A 19397-nucleotide genomic window follows, 5' to 3' on the forward strand; every position below is an offset into this window, starting at 1 on the left:
TCAGACGCTAGGCTTGCCCTCTGCCTCACCCTGTGAGAACAAGCAGGTGAGAACAAGGATGTAGATGCTGGACAGAGGTGCACGTGGCCTCCACAGGATCTAGCCTCCATCAGCTCCAGGAGCCAGGTGGGGAATGTGCCAGAGGCCCCAGGCTGGGCGCAACATCCCAGAATTCCTGGGGCCTCTGTCCCCTCAGCAGTTCTTCCTACCCGAGGGAGCCTCGGGGACTGGCTTTGAGAACCACCAGGGCGCCCCCGACACCTCGGCTGCCTGCTCCTCAGGAGCCCAGGCCATGGCTCTGCTGGCCACCACCCTCCCAGTCTGCTGAGGCCTCCTGTGTTCTGTGGCTGGAGTCAGGGTGTGGCCTTCAGCTCCCAGGTGCCCCCAAGATGAGGAAGGCACTGCCAGGGAACGCCCAACAGCCCACACCCCACGGGGGTCTCCTCATGGACTCCCAGCTGAGCCCTGACAGCCTGCTGGAGTGCCCAGGGCCCCGAAGACACGGGGCTTCAGAACTCTGCGTGCTGCGTGCACGCCCTGGACGCCAGGTCTCCTGTGCCCGGCCCATGGGGTCCACTATGACTGCGATGGCCCCAGGCTCTCAAGCTCAGCCCCGCCCATTGGGCCCTCACCTGTGAGGGGTGGAGGTAGGGCTCTGGCGAGGCCAGGTTGGTCTGCACGGAGACGCTCTTCTCTAGCAGGATCTGGGGGAAGCCTAGCTTCTCAAAGGTGCCCCTCCTCCAGTGCCTGTTCTCCTGCTGGGCCAGCGCCTCGTCCTCGCTGAAGGCCCGCACCACCGGCCCGGGCATGGGCAGTGGCAGGGCGCCGTCGCTCTCGTAGCCAGAGCCGTCCTGCTGGGAGTCCCAGCTGCTCCTCTGCTTCATGTGGAAGTGGGCCTGCTGCGCCTCCCAGGCCAGCCGAGCCTGCGCCAGGAAGGGCTCGGCCGCGCCTCGCGCCCCTTCGGCCTCACCTTCCGCTCGCTTCACGGGGGCGAGGCTGGTCCCGCACGGGGGCTGTTCCTCGGCCAGGGGCTGCTCCACAAGCAGGTCCCCGGGGCCCTCGGTGGGGGTGGCGCTGGTGGCTTGGCACAGAGAGGGCTTTCTGCTCTTTCGCTTGCGCGTGCCCGGGGAGTAGCCTGTGGAGGACAGGGTGTCCTGCTGGCTGGACCAGGACATGGCATCTTCCTGGGCCTGTGGCAGCGGCGTGGGCGGCTGGCTGTGCCGCAGCTCAGGTCCCTCCATGGTGCTGTAGTCTCCGGACTTCACGCCCAGGCGCTGGTCCCTCAGCAGGCAGGGGCTGGGCTGCAGGGAGTACGAACCACCGCCGGGGTTGGGCGCGTACTTGTGCCGCGGGCCGGCGCGCAGCTTGGGGCTGGAGCCCGCCTGCTCCACGTAGACCAGCTGCCGCACGTACTCCTTGCCGGCGGGACTGTACTCTAGGCTCAGGAAGCGCTCGGGGCACTTCTGCTTGGTGAGCACCAGCTGCTGGCAGGGCGAAGGGGGGCCCTGCTTGTTGGGCTGGAGGAACGGCCGGGGCTTACGGCCCGGCGACCGCTGGGGAGAGCCGGCCTGGTAGCCCCCGCCAGCCTCGAATTGCACGTCCATGGGGGGCTCATCGTAGATGGGGGCCTGGTACTCCACTGGGGGCTCCTCGTAGAGCGGGGGCTCATAGCCATAGCGCGGGGAGGAGGGCTGCGAGTCCCCGGAGGGCTTTCGGGGCTGGGCCAGCAGTGGGGAGCTGCTCCCTGGGAGCTCGGCCCTCTTCAGGAAGGGTGACGGCCTCCTCTCTGGGAAGAAGATGGTGCCGTCAGCCTCCGGGGCGAAGGTCTGCAGGCTGGGTGAGTGTTGGCTGCCGGAGGGTCTGCGGGAGCGGACCCCAGGTGGGCCGTCTGGGGCGTAGCCATTGCCCTGGGCGGCGAGGAAGCTGGGCTCCCGATCAGCGACCTTGATGAGCATGCGCTCTTTGGCGCCCGAGTTCCACCGCAGCGAGGAGGTCCTGCGTGGGGAGTGGACGGGCACAGGTGACTGCCTGCCTGCTGCTTCTGGGCACGCCCCACCCCCTCGGGGGCTGTAGGCTGCGGCTCCCGCGAACCTTCTGTTGTACACCTTCCTCGCTGGGCTCCCGTGCCCTGGGCAGTGTGGCCTGGAGCCCCTCACACCTGCCCTGCCCCAGCACCCCCAGCCCTCCCTCTGGGGCTCTCCTGGAGGTGCCGCCCATGACCAGGCGTCTGTCTGCTCTGATCCCAGCTCCTGACCGGGCACAGGGCTGCTTCTGTAACTAGAACCGGGGGCGGCCTTACCAGGGTCCTTACTGTGGGTGCTGTGTGGGTGTCTCCGGAGCTGCCTGAACTGCCGGGCAGGCTCCTGGGCTCTGTGTTCCTGCTGAGCAGTGGCGTTGGACCCGTCCCAGTGGTCCAGGTGAGCCCAGCAGGAGCAAGGCACAACACCAGAATCCCATGGCCCCATTTTCCAACTGGGAGCTCCTGTGAGCTCCAAAAAGACTGACTGTCCTCCTCTGACCCTGCCCCAGTCAGCACGCTCACTCCAACATCTGCAGGTGTCCCACTAACACCCGCACCTGGCCAAGGGCACCACAGTCCCTGGAGTCATGCTGTCTGCGTCCTCACCAGTCCTCCCAACTCAGTGCATGAGTCCCACTCACTCATCCGCAATGAGGGAGACCCTGCCCTGGGCAGCACTGCGGGGCAGACACGCAGACGCCATGCCCACACGTGCTCCGCCCCTGGCGGCCCAAGGTGGGCACTGGTCCTGTGTCCACAGCCATGCCTGCTATGCAGGGCGCTGGACCCAGGACGCTGCCAGGGAGAGACGGGGGGCCCCTCCACCCCCTTCTGTCTCCTGGAGGCCACTCAGGTATGGCTATTTGGGATGAATAGCACTTCGTACATCTGCGGCCTGACGTCTTCTACAATTTCCAAATGTTACTTTTACCCTGTTTCCTCTCTCTTCTCTTCTGGAAATCTAATTACAGTCTTTCTTACTGTACACCACGTGGTTTTTTTTTTTTTTTTTTTTGAGACAGAGTCTCACTTTGTCGCCAGGCTGGAGCGTAGTGGCAGCCTCACTGCAACCTCCGCCTCCCAAGTTCAAGCGATTCTCCTGCCTCAGCCTCCCGAGTAGCTGGGATTACGGGCACGCGCCACCAGGCCCAGCTAATTTTTGTATTTTTAGTAGAGAGATGGGGTTTCACCATGTTGGCCAGGATGGTCTCGAACTCCTGACCTCGTGATCCGCCCACCTCGGCCTCCCAAAGTGCTGGGATTACAGGTGTGAGACACCGCACCCGGCCCCACGTGGTTTTCATGCTGTGTTCTGCAGTTCCTATCGCTTGGCAGCTCCACACTTCAGAATATTTTCTTCTCAACTGCCTTCCAGTTTACTACTTTTCTATTCAGCTATGTTTAATCTGCTCTTAAACGCACTGTCTTAGTCCATTCAGGCTTCTATAACAAAATACTACAAACGAGGCAGCTTAAAAATAGGGAATGGCCGGGCACGGTGGCTCACATCTGTAATCCAAAGACTTTGGGAGGCTGAGGCAGGAGGATCACTTGAGCCCAGGGGTTCAAGACCAGCCTGGGCAACACAGCAAGACCCCATCTCTAAAAAAACATAAACCAATTAGCCGAACATGGTGGGGTGCTCCTGTAGTCCCAGCTACTCAGGAAGCTGGGGCAGGAGGATCGTTTAAGCTCAGGGAGGTTGAAGCTGCAGTGAGCCACGATTGCACCACTGCTCTCCAGCCTGGGTGACAGTGAGACCCTGTCTAAAAAAAAGTAAATAAATAAAAATAAAAAGAACCCCAGGAATTTGGCCAGGCATGGTGGCTCACATCCGCAATCCCAGCACTTGGGGAGGCTGAGGTGGGAGGATCACTTGAAGCCAGGAGTTTGAGACCAGCCTGGGCAACACAGTGAGACCCCATCTCTAAAACAAACAACAAAAGTAGAAACCCCACACACTTTATAAGCCAGTTGTGTCCCTCTGATTGATGTGGGGTCTTTCTGGACAAGGCCACATTCCCCATTGCCTGGGGGGTTGGTGAGGCAAGGCCAGGAAGACGTGGCACCCCCTGACCTGCCGGCCGTGGGGCAACCTGCTCCAGAACACTGGGCCGTGGGCCCGCTCAGCACGGCCACACCACCCAGGCGAGAAGTCAGGGCAGCAGCCAGGGGCAGAGTGCAGGTGCCTGTTCCTGGGATTTCTGCTCATGGCTGCTGGAGGCTGCTCCCAGCGTGATGCCAGGGGCTAGCCAGGCAGAGTGGATGGTGGCAGCCAGTGTGGCAGGAGCCATCAAACCCCGAGGGCCAGCTGTGGGGTCAACCCCTCCATGGCCTGGGGACACTGAGGGGTGAAGGGCTCTGGAGTTTGGGAGATTGGGGGTTGAACTCCAGTCTGTTGCTCTGTGCCTGCAAGGCTTGGATTTCACTTAACACCCTCCTGCCTCAGTTTCCTCCTCACTTATGATGAAGATTCAACAAAACAACGTGCATGTAGTAAGGCCCTGAGCTCAGCACTGACACCGAAAACCCTCAGTCAATGCAAACCATTAGTTTTGCGTATCTGTGACTCTTTTTACCACTTAACAGATACTGCCTTAGGCCTGGGTCAGGCCTAGAGAAGGGCTGGCAGACGGTCCCAGCACAGGGTGCCCTGTCGTGGCCCCAGGGAGGCACCTTCCCGCTGTCCGTCTAGGGTTGCTGGGGGAGGATGGGGGGCTGGCAGGCGGCCGGGAGGGTGGGGTGAGTATGAGGAGAGGTGAGGGCACGGGAAAGGCTTGTTGGTCAGATGCCACACTCTATGTCAGGAATGGACATGGGTTCTGCCAGGTTGGGGCAGAGATGAAGAAAGGTAAGAAGGCCAGAGGACCTGCCCACATGCCGATGATCCCACCTGGCCAGGGGAGGAGGCTGGCACTGCCACGCGTGTGTACCAAGCATCTCCTCAATGCAGGCCGAGGCCTGTGCTGGGTACCCGAGTCACAGATGGGGGATCCCCAAGAGACCCAGACAGTCTCCCCAGGCCACACAGCACAGACACAGTGGCAGCTAGGTGAGGACCACGCCCCATGGCGTCCAGAGTGTCTCTCGAGGGGTGCCTTGCCCTGCCCCACCCACCCTTCCACCATCTAGGCAGCTCCGCTCTCTCCCTGGGGCAGCTCCTGAGCTTGTGTTCCCCCAACCCCATCGCCTGGCCCTTCTCCTCAGCTCCCCCACATCACAGCCAGTCTCCAGGCCCCGCCAACTGTCATTCTCACCCCTAGTTGGCTGAGCTTGCCCCGGCCCCCGGGAGCACTGAGCAGCACCCATGGCTCAGCTGCCCCTGCTGGGCTTCCTCCTGGGCCATGTCTGCCCTTTCAGCCCATCCGGCCTCCCTGATGGGCCTTCACAGCCCCTCTTCCTGAGGCCAGCTTGTTCCCATCTCTCCAGGGGAAAGTGGAACCGCAGGCCTCTCTCTCCTCACCCTTCTCTAACCTGTCATCTCCTCCTCACCCTCCCTAATTCCCACACCTCTCTGTAGGGCAGGGACACCAGGGCAGAGAAACCATCTCCCCCATCTCTCAATAAATTAACAGAAATCAAACATCACCACACAGGCTATTCAGTGGACACTTCCAAACTGCAAGGGAAGTTGGAAAACCTTAAGAGCGGTCGTGGCCTCTGAAAATGCTGAAGTCAGGCAGGCAGGGCAGATTTGGTGACAGGACGGGATGACACTAAGGGCCCTGAGGGCTGCTTCTCCCAGAGCCTATTTTCGGAGTTAGAATTGGGAGCACTGCACAAAACCAAAGCAAAACAAAACCACAGCCAGAAGCGCGTCCCTGCTGCTGTCGCTCCTAAGAAGCGGCTGCTGTGCCTGCAGAGCCTGGACGGAGCCGGGAGAAGCGTGCGGTGGCAGCAGCCGACAGGCTCCCAACCCAATGCCGCAGGTTTCCGAGGACAGCGCTCCGCCAGAGTCCCCAAGTACAGACACAGTTATACTCACACAGAACAAGACACCATATGTCTGAAATTATGCTTGAAAAACAACTTCACTCTCCAGGCCCTGTGACTTCACATTCGCCTGTGTTCCCTCTGGGCCTGACCCCCTGCCAGGCTGCCTGCCAGGGCGACCCCACTGCTATCCCTGCTATTCTAGGTGTGGTCTCTTGATATCCTGAGTGCTGGTATCAAGCTGGTGAGATTTTTTTTTTCTACCTCAATATGCAGAGAACACCAGAAACAGTGTGCTTTTACCAGGCTGAGGTAGTAGTACGCCTTCGCTGTACTCAGGGCTGGGTCAGCTCCCTGGCTTTTGTTTATAATTTCCTTTTTTTTTTTCCTGAGTGAACTGTGTCCATATAATTTATTTCACAGGGGCTTTATTTCTTGCCATCTCACATGGCATCACACTGGTCCATTATGCTGATGGCAATTTGTGAAAGGAAGCACCAGGCATGCTCTGGGGGGCAGAGTGGGGCTTCCAAGGCCTTCCGAGCCCAGCGGGCCTGGCTGGCTCTCACCTATTCTGCTCTCAGCCCCGTGAGGCTGGCATGGGGCTGGACACCAGCTCTCCTCCCACTTCCCAGAAGCACCCGCGTGGCTGTGGCAGCCCACACCCAGGCCTCCAGCATGTCCAGAGGAAAGCTTCACTCCTGATGGGAGTCCAGGTGAGCTGAGGGCGGGATCTCCTACGAGCGGCCACAGTGGGACCCTGGCACGCTCCGCGCTCCACCCCAGGAGATGTTAGCACTGCTGTAATTGTGCCCAGCTTGCTGCATGGCAGGCCCTCTCGCTGCCTCCCCAAGGAAGGTAAGTTCCCTCTTTCCAGAAGCCCCAGATCATAGGAAGAACTGGCTTGGCAGATTCAGCTAGGTGCCTGCTCTCAACCAGTCTACAAGTGCAACTCCAGCGAGCATGAGTCCCACCTCCACGTATCATGAGAACACACAGAGTAAGCAGGTTTCAGCAAAAAGGACTGAGAACAACGTCTCAGGACAGGGTCTGGCTATCCACTTCCCCACCCTGCTCCACCTTCCCAGCTAAACATGCATGCCTCACACCAGGGCACAACCCCCGACCCCGCCCGCCGCCCTAGACATGCATGCATCACCCCAGGGCACAACCCCCCCGAGGCAGTACCCTGCTGCCGCACACTGGCAGGCCTCCCTCAACACCCCGTGGACCCAGCCTCTTCTTCCAGACACCACTGGACCTCTGTCCCAAGGTCTCAGCGACAGGACGACAGTGACAGGGGAGGGGCATGAGGAGGTGGCCAAGCTGCCTGGTGTGGAGCAGCCCCCAACCAGGCCACTGGAGAAGGCCAGGCTGCCATCACCACACTGGCCAAGGGCCAGGGATCGCCCTCAGGGATACATGGCACGACTCACAGCAAACGCTGGGCTGGGCTGCCCAATGCAGTGGTAAGGCCTCTTCTCCCCGCCAGGTCCAGAGGGAGCCCAATGCCCCACACAGAGCTCGATGTGGGCTGTCTCCTCCCAGCCATTAGTTTATGGCCCAGAGGTGCAGCTGCTGGCCCTGTGTCAGGGGACCCTGGTCAGCACATGGATGTACTCGTGGTCTGAACAGGGATCTTCAGCAGGCTGAATCGTCAGCCAGGTGAAAGGTGCCAGGCTCTGAGAGGGGCCAAAGGCACAACAGAGGCAGAGACCACAGGAAGTGCAGCCAGTGGAGGGTTGCGGGAGCTGTGGATCTCCAGGAGGACCTTGGACCTTCGTGGAGACCAGGACCTGGTGTGTCAGCTCGTGGGGCCAGAGGCGGCTCCATGGGGCTGAAGGAGGCTGAGCCACCAGAGTGGCCTGGTAGGTGTGAGGGGCAGGAAGCTGGGGCGGGCTTAGCTCAGCGACCCACCCCCTATTCCTGACATCCCCAGAGAGGCCAGAAGGTCCTCCTCACCTCACCTGGGACACCTGCTTCCCTGAAAGCTCTGTGGGTGCCACAGATGAGCTCAGGGATACTGCCAGTGAGTCGGGCCCTTGATCCTGGGGGAGAATGGCACCCTGGGGATGGCAGAGCTGAGGTAGTGCTTGGCAAACAAAGACCAGCTGGGCAAGTCCACCACGAAGGATGCAGTCGCTTTGGTCCACTAAGCACACGCCGGGTCCACAGGAAGCCCCAAGGCTGGTGACCAGAGCCAGGACCTGATCTGCCACAGTGGGGGTGGCCCTTCCACTACGAGCTCTGTCACTTTGCAGTGACCACTGAGTCAGCTGCCCAGATCCATCTCACTGATGAGGAAACGGAAGCTCAGGAAGGCTATAAAACCTGTCCTCCATCAAACAGCCACACTGCTGGGACTAGGGCAGGCTCTAATTCCCTGCCACAAGCCTAATGTTCAACAAATACAAATGTAAGAAACAAACCGTTACCACTTCCAAGCTCCAGCTGTTCAACTGTCTGTGCAGAACGCCAGAGACCCCTCGGGTCCTCCAGTTCCTCCCCAGCACCACAGTGCCCCTGGGTGGCCCGTGCTGCGGACACCCACCCCCTTACAGAAACAGCAGCTGGCCCTAGCCCTGCATCTCCCACAGCAAACTGGTCACCACCCGGCCAAGGAGGAGAAATCCAGGTGCCTGCCTCTGCCTGGATATCCTGGGAGGTGGAGGGAGCGCCCTGCCCACCCAGCGTGAAGGCAGTAGGGTCTTGGGGGGGTCTCCAGAACCTTCCAGCAGTCTGTGAGGCTGACCCACGGCTACTGGAAGCCAAAGCCCACCCCTCCGCTGTGACTAGCGCCAACCTTCCAGACGGGCCTGGCAAGTGCTTTGGCACGTGTGGCCTGAGCTGCCAGGGGTGGACCTAACTGCAGACCCTCCAGCACTCTGCTGCTCCACCAGAGGCTGAGGGAAGCACCGCAGGCTCCAGGCTGCCTAAGCCAGGCAGAGACCAAGTTCCTAGACAGGGGCTGCCAATGGGCCCGGGGCAGCTCTAAGGGGCTCCTGCCCAGGCCCCTGGCCCTGTGGCCTCCACGGCCGTTCCAGCTCTCGGTCTGTGGTGTTGCTGCTATGCGCCAGGCACCTCCCACTCGCAGTTAGCCTGGCTCACTGAGGAAGTCGTCCTCCATCAGCAACGGCCACGCCTGAGAGATGGGCTCTACCTGTAGTGAAGAAGCTGGCCGTCCGCACCGTAATCCCGGTAAATCTCATAGTCCTTCTCAAGGAACACTCCTGGTGGTGAAGAACTGAAACACAGTAAAATAAAAGAGACATGAATGCAAGTGCAATCATTTAAAAATACGCACATTTACCATAAGCAGCTGCTCTCTGACTTAAAAATGTGGCACTGCCACCTCAATTTCCTGGAAATAACCTGGCTCCTGCCCACAGGCTGTATTCTTCATCTTCTGCCCTGAGTCCACCTCCTTCCAGGAGGGACACACCACTGTGGGCCATCCAGAGGCCAGGGGGCGGCTGGGACACCTGGATTTCAGAAGCTGGAACCACTGGAGCTGGGGCTACTGTTCTAAGGGCATAGAGATGGGTTAGTGAGAATCACAGCTTCAGCCAGACATAAAAAGATGCCCCGGGAAGGAAGCATGGTTAGAAATACTCTTGAGGGCCGGGCGCGGTGCTCACGCCTGTAATCCAGCACTGTGGGAGGCCAAGGCGGGATCACGAGGTCAGGAGATCGAGACCATCCTGGCTAACACGGTGAAACCCCGTCTCTACTAAAAATACAAAAAATTAGCCGGGCGTGGTGGCGGGCACCTGTAGTCCCAGCTACTCTGGAGGCTGAGGCAGGAGAATGGTGTGAACCCGGGAGGCGGAGCTTGCAGTGAGCCGAGATTGCGCCACTACACTCCAGCCTGGGAGACAGAGCAAGACTCCGTCTCAAAAAAAAAAAAAAAAAAAAGCCTTGGAGACTGTGACTGCTGAAGCTCAGGGCCTGGAACATAACAAATAGCTGTGAAATGAATGGCTGAGCAGGCGATTATCCCAATAGATATTCACGGGTATGTGATCAAACCGATAAGTATTTATAATTTAAAACAACTCTCAGTAGTCCAGAAGTAGAAGAAAATTTACTTAATCTGATTAAGAATATCCAAATTAAACTCAAGGCCTTCACAGTATTCAGCGGCAAAGGCTGAACCTTCACAGTATTCAGTGGCAAAGGCTGAACCTTCACAGTATTCAGTGGCAAAGGCTGAACCTTCACAGTATTCAGTGGCAAAGGCTGAACCTTCACAGTATTCAGTGGCAAAAGGCTGAACCTTCATTGTATTCAGCGGCAAAAGGCTGCAAGCAAAAGGCTGAAAGCATACTCATGAAAGTCAGGGGCAAGAATTATTTATCTTTACCACCATTGTTTAATACAGTTTTGGAGGTGCTAGGCAGTGCAATCGGACAAGAAAAAAAAACCACAAAAGATTCAAATATTTGAAAGGAAGACATAAAAATGATCATCAGTTGTCAGGCTAGAGAAATTAAAACAATCGAATGGGAAACTACCAGCAGTGCTGAGAGACTTCACTTACGCACCACCTGCCATCAGAGGCCGTGCTGTGTGGTGGTGACTGGCTGGAAACCAAACTCACCTTTATTAAAGCAACAGTAACAACAAAAGTACTAGGCACGGGTTAGTGAGGAATGTGCTGTATCAATATGAATAAAACTGTAAGGTCTTGTTGAGACATATAAAGGAAGACGTGAATACATAAGAGAAACACACACTCCTGGATGGGAAAATTCAATAAATATAAAGATATGACTTCTTTCTAAATTAGCTAAAATGTTTAATGTCTTTTTTTTTTTTGTCGGGGGGATGGAGTCTCACTCTCTCACCCTGGCTTGAGTGCAATCTTGATTTCGGCCCACTGCAACCTCCATCTCCCAGCTTCAAGCAATTCTCCTGGCTCAGCCTCCCAAGTAGCTGGGACTATAGGTGCCTGCCACCACGCCTGGCTAATTTTTGTGTTTTTATTAGAGACGGGGTTTTGCCATGTTGGTCAGGATGGTCTTGAACTCCTGACATCAGGTGATCCACCTGCCTTGGCCTCCCAAAGTGCTGGGATTACAGGCGTGAGCCACCGCGCCTGGCCATGGAATTCTAGTAATAATTTCATTCAGTGGTGAGAGTAGGGAGCTAAAGAAAAATGTTCAGCAGGAGTGCTTTCAGAACTTAAGAATGTTCGGTATGTTCACCCCAACTCTGCTCCCTGCAAAAAGCCCCATATAAAAATAGCTGAGAAGTAATCCAGAAAGGGTGATATAAACAGTAATATAAAGCTACATAATTAGGCTGGGCACAGTGGCTCATGCCTGTAATCCCAGCACTTTGGGAGGCTGAGGCAGGTGGATCACTTGAGGTCAGGAGTTCGAGACCAGTCTGGCCAACATGGCAAAACCTCGTCTCTACTAAAAATACGAAAACTAGGGCCAGGCACGGTAGCTCACGCTGTAATCCCAGCACTTTGGGAGGCCGAGGTGGGCAGATCACAAGGTCAAGAGTTCAAGACCAGCCTGGCCAATATGGTGAAACTCCATCTCTACTAAAAATATAAAAAATTAGCCGGGGCCGGGCGCGGTGGCTCACGCTTGTAATCCCAGCACTTTGGGAGGCCGAGGCGGGCGGATCACAAGGTCAGGAGATCGAGACCACGGTGAAACCCCGTCTCTACTAAAAATACAAAAAAATTAGCCGGGCGTGGTGGCGGGCGCCTGTAGTCCCAGCTACTCGGAGAGGCTGAGACAGGAGAATGGCGTGAACCCGGGAGGCGGAGCTTGCAGTGAGCCGAGACTGCGCCACTGCACTCCAGCCTGGGCGACAGAGCGAGACTCCATCTCCAAAAAAAAAAAAAAAAAAAAAAAAAAAATTAGCCGGGTGTGGTGGTGTGCACCTGTAGTCCCAGCTACTTGGGAGGCTGAGGCAGGAGAATGGCGTGAACCTGGGAGGCAGAGCTTGCAATGAGCCGAGATTGCACCACTGCACTCCAGCCTGGGCAACAGAGCGAGACTCCGTCTCAAAAAAAAACAAAAACAAAAACAAAAAAAAAACAAACAAACAAACACTTGATCTTAGCCAAAAGGCCGAGAAGCGATACAAACAAACAAACAAACAAAAAAAACTAGCCGGGGCCGGGCGCGGTGGCTCACGCCTGTAATCCCAGCACTTTGGGAGGCTAAGGCGGGCGGATCACGAGGTCAGGAGATCGAGACCATCCTGGCTAACATGGTGAAACCCCGTCTCTACTAAAAATACAAAAAATCAGCCGGGTGTGGTGGCGGGCGCCTGTAGTCCCAGCTACTCGGGAGGCTGAGGCAGGAGAATGGCGTGAACCCTGGGGGGCGGAGCTTGCAGTGAGCTGAGATCGCGCCACTGCACTCCAGCCTGGGCGACAGAGCGAGACTCCGTCTCAAAAAAAAAAAAAAAAAAAAAAAAAAAAAAAAAAAAAACTAGCCGGTACGGTGACGCATGCCTGTGGTCACAGTATCAGGAGAATTGTTTGAACCCGGGAGGCGGAGCTTGCAGTGAGCCAAGATCGTGCTACTGCACTCCAGCCTGGGCGACAGAGTGAGACTCTGTCTCAAACGAACAAAAAACCCCCAAAAACTAGCCGGAACGGTGACACATGCCTGTGGTCACGGTATCTGGAGAATCGTTTGAACCCGGGAGGCGGAGCTGCAGTGAGCCGAGATCGTGCTACTGCACTCCAGCCCGGGTGACAGAGCAACTTTGTCTCAAAAAAAAAAAAAAAAGCTACATAATTAAAGCAGTGTGGTACTAGTAGACGGATGGATTCTGGAATGCAACAGAAAGCCCAAGTATTGATCCAAATCTATACAAGAATTCAGGAGACAGGGATTAAAATTTCTGTACGCAGCAAGTAGGCTGGAGACCAGTCGCGTGTCTGACGACAGGGACTAGGTGAGCACATTGCCCCTACTGAGAAATAGGGCGTGGCTGCTGAAATATGGTCGTGGCAAAATGTTTTAGAAACCTCAAGGATACATGCCAGAAAATTAAGGCAGGCTGATGACCCCTTATCTAAAATGCTTGGGATCAGAAGTTTTTTGGATTTTGGAATATCTACATATATACATATATACATAATGAGGTATCCTGGGAATAGGACCCAAGTCTAAACACAGAATTCACTTATGTTTCATATATACCTTATCCACATAGCCTGAAGGCAATTTTATATAATATGCTTAATAATTCTGTGCATGAAACAAAGTTTTGACTGTGTTTTAATTGCAACCTATCACATGAGGTCAGATGTGGAAGTTTCCACTTGTGGCATCATGTTGACACTCAAAACGTTCCAGATTATGGAGCATTTTGAATTTTGTGTGCTTGGCCTGTGGTAGACAGCACTAACATCTACTACAAGTGTTTATTTTCTTTTACGTAATTATACATATCTTCTATGACTAATGTACATTGCTTCTCAAATAAAAAGGTCATTTAAAAAATGTTTTAAAATCAGTTGTATAAACAAATGGCAAACTTGCCGGGCACAGTGACTCACGCCTGTAATTCCAGCACTTTGGGAGGCCAAGGTGGGTGGATCACTTGAGGTCAGGAGTTCGAGACCAGCCTGGCCAACATGGTGAAACCCCATCTCTACTAAAAATACAGTAAGTAGCCGGGTGTGGTGGCGGGTGCCTGTAATCCCAGCTACTTGGGAGGCAGAGGCAGGAGAATCGCTTGAACCCAGGAGGCAGAGGTTGCAGTGAGCTAGGATCTTGCCATTGCACTCCAGCCTGGGCAACAGAACGAGACTCCGTCTCAAAAAAAACAAAAATAAAAAAATGAATGGCAAACGTTAAAGTTGGCTGGTGGTCAATATCTTCAAACACATAATTGTGGTACAGAACAAAAAGCTAGAAATATGGAATATGCCTAGATGGAAAACCATATAGGAAAAGACATCTATAAGATTGCTGTATCTGTATCAGCGCATCCCTCCTGCTGTTTCTGACTCGTCACCAAAAGATCACTGAGGTCCTGCAAGTGGGCCTTCAATGTCAAGCTCTTGAGGACCAGCGGAGTGTGGGTTATTCTGTTATTGAATCAGATGAATGTCACGTGCCCAAGGCAGTGATGCTATGGCTGTGCTAGAAGAACATGACGTCAGCACTACTAGAGCAAGTACTCGTCACAATAGACTCAACTTCCACAACTGTCAGAAACATTTTAAACAGAAACAGAAACTCTGAAGCGGAGTATTTCATCACGGTGGAATTACTTTACAAAAATAAAAATGACCCTCACACTAATGTGTGTTCTAACGTGGCTCACTTGTTAGCCAAGCAGGGAAAACTGTTCACTGATGGGAAGTTATTTACATTGTGTTGATTATGGCATCTAAAACTATGTCAAGAGATGATAAACTTGCTTAAGACTATAAGCCTTCTGGCAAGAACAGTTGCTTGAGGAGTTGAGGACAGTGAGAGCAACACAACAGCCCTAGGACCCCAGCGTTTCCATCAGACTCCAGCGTTTCCATCAGACTCCAGCGTTTCCATCAGACTCCAGCGTTTCCATCAGACTCCAGCGTTTCCATCAGACTCCAGCGTTTCCATCGCACTCCAGCGTTTCCATCAGACTCCAGCGTTTCCATCAGACTCCAGCGTTTCCATCAGACTCCAGCGTTTCCATCAGACTCCAGCGTTTCCATCGCACTCCAGCGTTTCCATCGCACTCCAGCGTTTCCATCGCACTCCAGCGTTTCCATCGCACTCCAGCGTTTCCATCAGACTCCAGCGTTTCCATCACACCCCAGCGTTTCCATCACACCCCAGCGTTTCCATCACACCCCAGCGTTTCCATCACACTCCAGCGTTTCCATCACACTCCAGCGTTTCCATCACACTCCAGTGTTTCCATCAGACTCCAGTGTTTCCATCAGACTCCAGCGTTTCCATTGCACTCCAGTGTTTCCATCAGACTCCAGCGTTTCCATCACACTCCAGTGTTTCCATCAGACTCCAGTGTTTTCATCGCACCCCAGTGGTTTCCTTGGCTCTTGATGAGCTGACAGACGTTACTGGTACTGCTGTGTTTGAAGGAGTCAATGTTGAGCTTGAAGTGACCAAAGAATTAGCCTCTATCACTTGCTCTATGTGGAACAACTAGAACACACAGTATTTTCAAATAAGTTGTGAAAATACTAATTTTGTATGACCTGAAGTGGAATCTACTAAGATGAACTACAACTGATCACGCTAAGAATACATGTGGATCAGAAAAGGCTTACTTAGACAAACTTACAAGTCTTATGAAAACTGAAGATAACGTGAAAATACAAGCCTACGTTTATTGTGTTATTCATTAGCAGCTACTTTGTGAAAAGTATTTGAATCTATTAGGAGTTACTGAAACAGTGGCATCAACATGAACTTCATGCACTCTCATGACTCAGCCATCATTAGTTCCATGAATTTTTGTCAGAAATCGATGATAAATATTCTCAATTTCCGACCACACAAAGTTCAACAGCTTAGCAGTGGCAAAGTTTTATTGTCATTTTTTAGAAAACTCTGGGCCAAGACTAAAATTCTCTGCATGAGAAAAACCTCCCTCAACCACTATTAAACATGAAAAGGGCTGGGCACCATGACTCAGCCCTAAAATCCCAATGCTTTAGGGGGCTGAGTTCAGAGGATCACTTGAGGCGAGGAGTTCAAGACCAGCCTGGCAAGACAGTGAGACCCTATCTCTACAAAAAAAAAATAGTAATAAAAGAAAATTAGCTGGGCACAGTGGCATATGCCTATAGTCCTAGCTGCTCTGGAGGAGAATCACTGGAGCCCAGGAGTTCAAGACTGCAGTGAGCTGTGATCACACCACTGCATTCTAGCGTGGGTAACAGAGAGACCTTGTATCTAAAAGAAAAAAATAAAATAAAATAAATAAACAAATGCACAATTAATGACTTTGGAAATTAATATTTGTTGTAGACTTGACAACATTTCTTAACGAATTCAACCTAACATTACAAAGCAAACAGTGCTTATGTGCGAAACTTATATTGCAGTAAAGTTATTTCGATGACAACTAATGTCTGAATCATAAGTAATGTCAAGCTGCTTTATCTACTTCCCATGGTGTCTAAAATTAAAACAGAAAGTGAGATTTCCATTCCCACACAAATTTGCAGCAGATATATTTTCTGAGCTCAAAATATAGATCCAGCAGAATTTGATAAATGCCTTCCAAATCATATGCTCATGGACTGATACCAGTATTTGGCAGTACCTCTCTGTGTAAAAAGACATTTTTGCAGATGAAGCATGTAAAATATCATCACAAATAACAACAGATGAACATCTGCAGTTGGTTCTGATAGTCAGGAATGCCAACTTCTTTTGGTTTCTCTGAGCAGCAGCACTGGCCCCCGTTGTCCCCTGAGCACACCAAATGCTCCTCCTTCTCGGGACGTGGCACTCGGTGCTTCCTCTGCTGGGATGGCTTCCCCTCATACATCAACAACTTTTGCTCACAAGATTTAAGTTCTTGCTCCTCAAAATGCACTGAATCTCTACCAATAACTTGGAGAAGGGGAAAAATGGGATCTATTACAAGAAAACTCAATCAGTTGAAACTAACCACAAACTGACACAAATGAAAGTAGTTGAGAAAGACATTAAAAGTTACTAAAGTTGTATTCCATATGTTCAAAAAGCTAGAGAAACGACTGAACATGTTAAGTAGAGACGTAAAATATACAAAAAAGAACCCAATCAAAGTTCTAGAGATAAGCATTATGATGACTGAAATGATAAATACACTGGGGCTTGGCATGGAGGCTCACGCCTACAATCCTAGCACTTTGAGAGGCTGAGGCAGGAGGACCACTTGAGGCCGGGAGTCTGAGACCAGCCTGGGCAACATAGTGAGATCTCTTAAAAAAAAAAAAGGCCAAGCACGGTGACTCAGCCTGTAATCCCAGTACTTTGGGAGGCCGAGACGGGGGCAAATCATCTGAGGTCAGGAGATCGAGACCAACCTGACCAATATGATGAAGCCCTGTCTCTCCTAAAACACACAAAAATTAGCTGGGCGTGGAAGCATGTGCATGTAATCCTAGCTACTCCGGAGGCTGAGACAGGAGAATCATTTGAACCCGGGAGGCAGAGATTGCTGTGAGCTGAGATTGCGCCATTACACTCCAGCCTGGGCAACAAGAGCAAAATTCCATCTCAAAAAAAAAATTATATACATATAAATTAGCCAGGTGTGGTAATGTGTGCCTGTAGTCTCAGCTACTTGGGAGGCTGAGAGGATTGTCTGGGCCCAGGAGTTTGAGGCTGCAGTGAGCCGAGACTGCATCACTGCATTCCAGCCTGGGCAACAACAAGGCCTTGCCTCAAAATAAAACCAAACCAAACCCACCACTAGAAAGAAAAAAAGGTTAGTGAATTTGAAAGCACAACAACAGAAATGATCCAAAATTAAACCTACAAAAAACAAAGAGGAAAAATAAAGAAAAAAGAGAAAGTGGGACTGAGTGCAGTAGCTCATGCCTGTAATCCCAGCACTCTGGGAGGCCAAGTCAGGTGGATTACTTGAGGTCAGGAGTTCAAGGCCAGCCTGGGCAATGTGGTGAAACCCCGTCTCTACTAAAAATACAGAAATTAGCCAGGTGTGGTGGCAGGCACCTGTAATCCCAGCCACTTGGGAGGCTGAGGCAGGAGAATCGCTTGAACCCAGGAGGTGGAGGTTGCAGGGAGCAGAGATTGCGCCACTGCACTCCAGCCTGGGTGACAGAGCGAGACTCCATCTTAAAAAAGAAAAGAAAAGAAAGTGGAAACCATCCCATGGAGTGAGAGAGCTGCAGGATGACTTCATGTGACCTGACACATAACTGCAGTGCTGGGTGGGGGTGTGAGCACAAACACACTCTAGGGAAAAGGCCAGGCATGCTGGCTCACACTTGTCGCACTATGGGAGACTGAGGCAGGAGGATCCCTTGAGCCCAGGAGTTTGAGACCAGTCTGGGAAAAACATAGAGAGACCCCATCGCTACAAAAAAAAAAAAAAAAAAAAAAAGGCTGGGTATGGAGGTGTGCAAACTTGTGGTCCCAGCTACTCATGAAGCAGAGGTGGGAGGATCGCTTGAGCCCAGGAGGTTGAGGCTGCCATCATCTGTGATTGTGCCATTGCACTTCAGCCTGGGCTACAGAGCGAGACCCTGTCTCAAAAAAGAAAAGAAAGTTTTGTTTTGGGAGAAAAAATGACTGAAAATTTCTCAAACGTGATGAAGACTATAAACTGATAGGTCCAAGAAGCTACACGAACCCCAAGCACAAGGAATGTGAAGAAAATGACATAAACCCCTATCTTAAGCAAATTGCTTACAATGAGCAAAACAGAGAAAATAAAGGAGCTAGAGCCAGGTGTGGTGGCTCACTCCTGCAAATCCAGTGCTTTGGGGGCCGAGGCAGGTGGATCGCTTGAGTCCAAGAGTTTGAGACCACCCTGGGCAACATGGTAAAACCCCATCTCTACCAAAAATACAAAAGTAAGCTGGGTGTGGTGGTGCGCACCTGTGGTCCCAGGTGCTGAGGTGGGAGGACAGTTTGAGACTGGGAGGCAAAGGGTGCAATGAGCAGAGATCACACCATTCCACTCCAGCCTGGGTGACAGAGCCAGACCCTGTCTCAAAAAAATAGAATGAAATTGGCTGGGTACAGTAGCTCATGCCTGTAATCCCAGCACTTTGGGAGGCCAAGGTGGGCAAATCACTTGAGGTCAGGAGCTCGAGGTCAGCCTGGCCAACATGGTGAAATCCCGGCTCTACTAAAAATATAGAATTAGCTGGGCATGGTGGTGTGTGCCTGTAATCCCAGATACTTGGGAGACTGGGGCAGGAGAATTGCTGGAAACCAGGAGGTGGAGGTTGCAGTGAGCCGAGATCGTGCCACTGCACTCCAGCCTAGGTGACAGAGTTAGACTCCATCTTAAAAAAAGAAAAAAAAAAAGAAATAAAGCAGCTAGACTGAAAAGACACATTATGTAAAGAAATATAAAGATAAGAATGACAGCTGATTTCTTGTTAGAAATGATGCAAGCCAGAAGACAATGAAGTGGCAAAAAGGAATAAATCTTAACCTACACCCAGCAAAAGTAGCTTTCAAAAATGAATATGAGGCCTGGCGTGGTGGCTGATGTGGCTGGCAAGCCACCAAGGTGCCAAGGCAAGAGACCGAGGGCACGAGCTGTTCCAGTATAATAAAATACATAAAATAAGAATAGTTATACTAGATATAGATCTTAGATATGATTATATATGAATATCATTAATCATTAGTTTGTAGCAAACACTAGTTTGTAGCAATTACTCTTTATTTACCAATATTTACCAATATTATATTATATTATACTATACTATAATATTATATTATAATATATAATATATTATATATTATAT

The 19397-nt window shown here is 52.4% G+C and overlaps 1 protein-coding gene across 4 annotated transcripts in view; it reads right to left on the reverse strand.

Annotated features, from left to right (window-relative positions):
• Positions 1–19397, reverse strand: part of ARHGAP39 (Rho GTPase activating protein 39) — a 149281-nt gene that overhangs the window by 16571 nt on the left and 113313 nt on the right. For all 4 annotated transcript variants that reach the window (XM_055287701.2, XM_055287698.2, XM_055287703.2 and 1 more), the window contains 2 exons: positions 9114–9197; positions 633–1995 (listed from right to left, as the gene is read on the reverse strand). In XM_055287701.2, coding sequence (XP_055143676.1) covers positions 633–1995; positions 9114–9197 — 1447 coding nt within the window. The remainder of the gene's footprint in view (positions 1–632; positions 1996–9113; positions 9198–19397) is intronic.

This window comes from Symphalangus syndactylus, chromosome 7 (genome assembly GCF_028878055.3).
Source record: "Symphalangus syndactylus isolate Jambi chromosome 7, NHGRI_mSymSyn1-v2.1_pri, whole genome shotgun sequence".
In the NCBI taxonomy this organism is placed as follows: Eukaryota; Metazoa; Chordata; class Mammalia; order Primates; family Hylobatidae; genus Symphalangus; species Symphalangus syndactylus.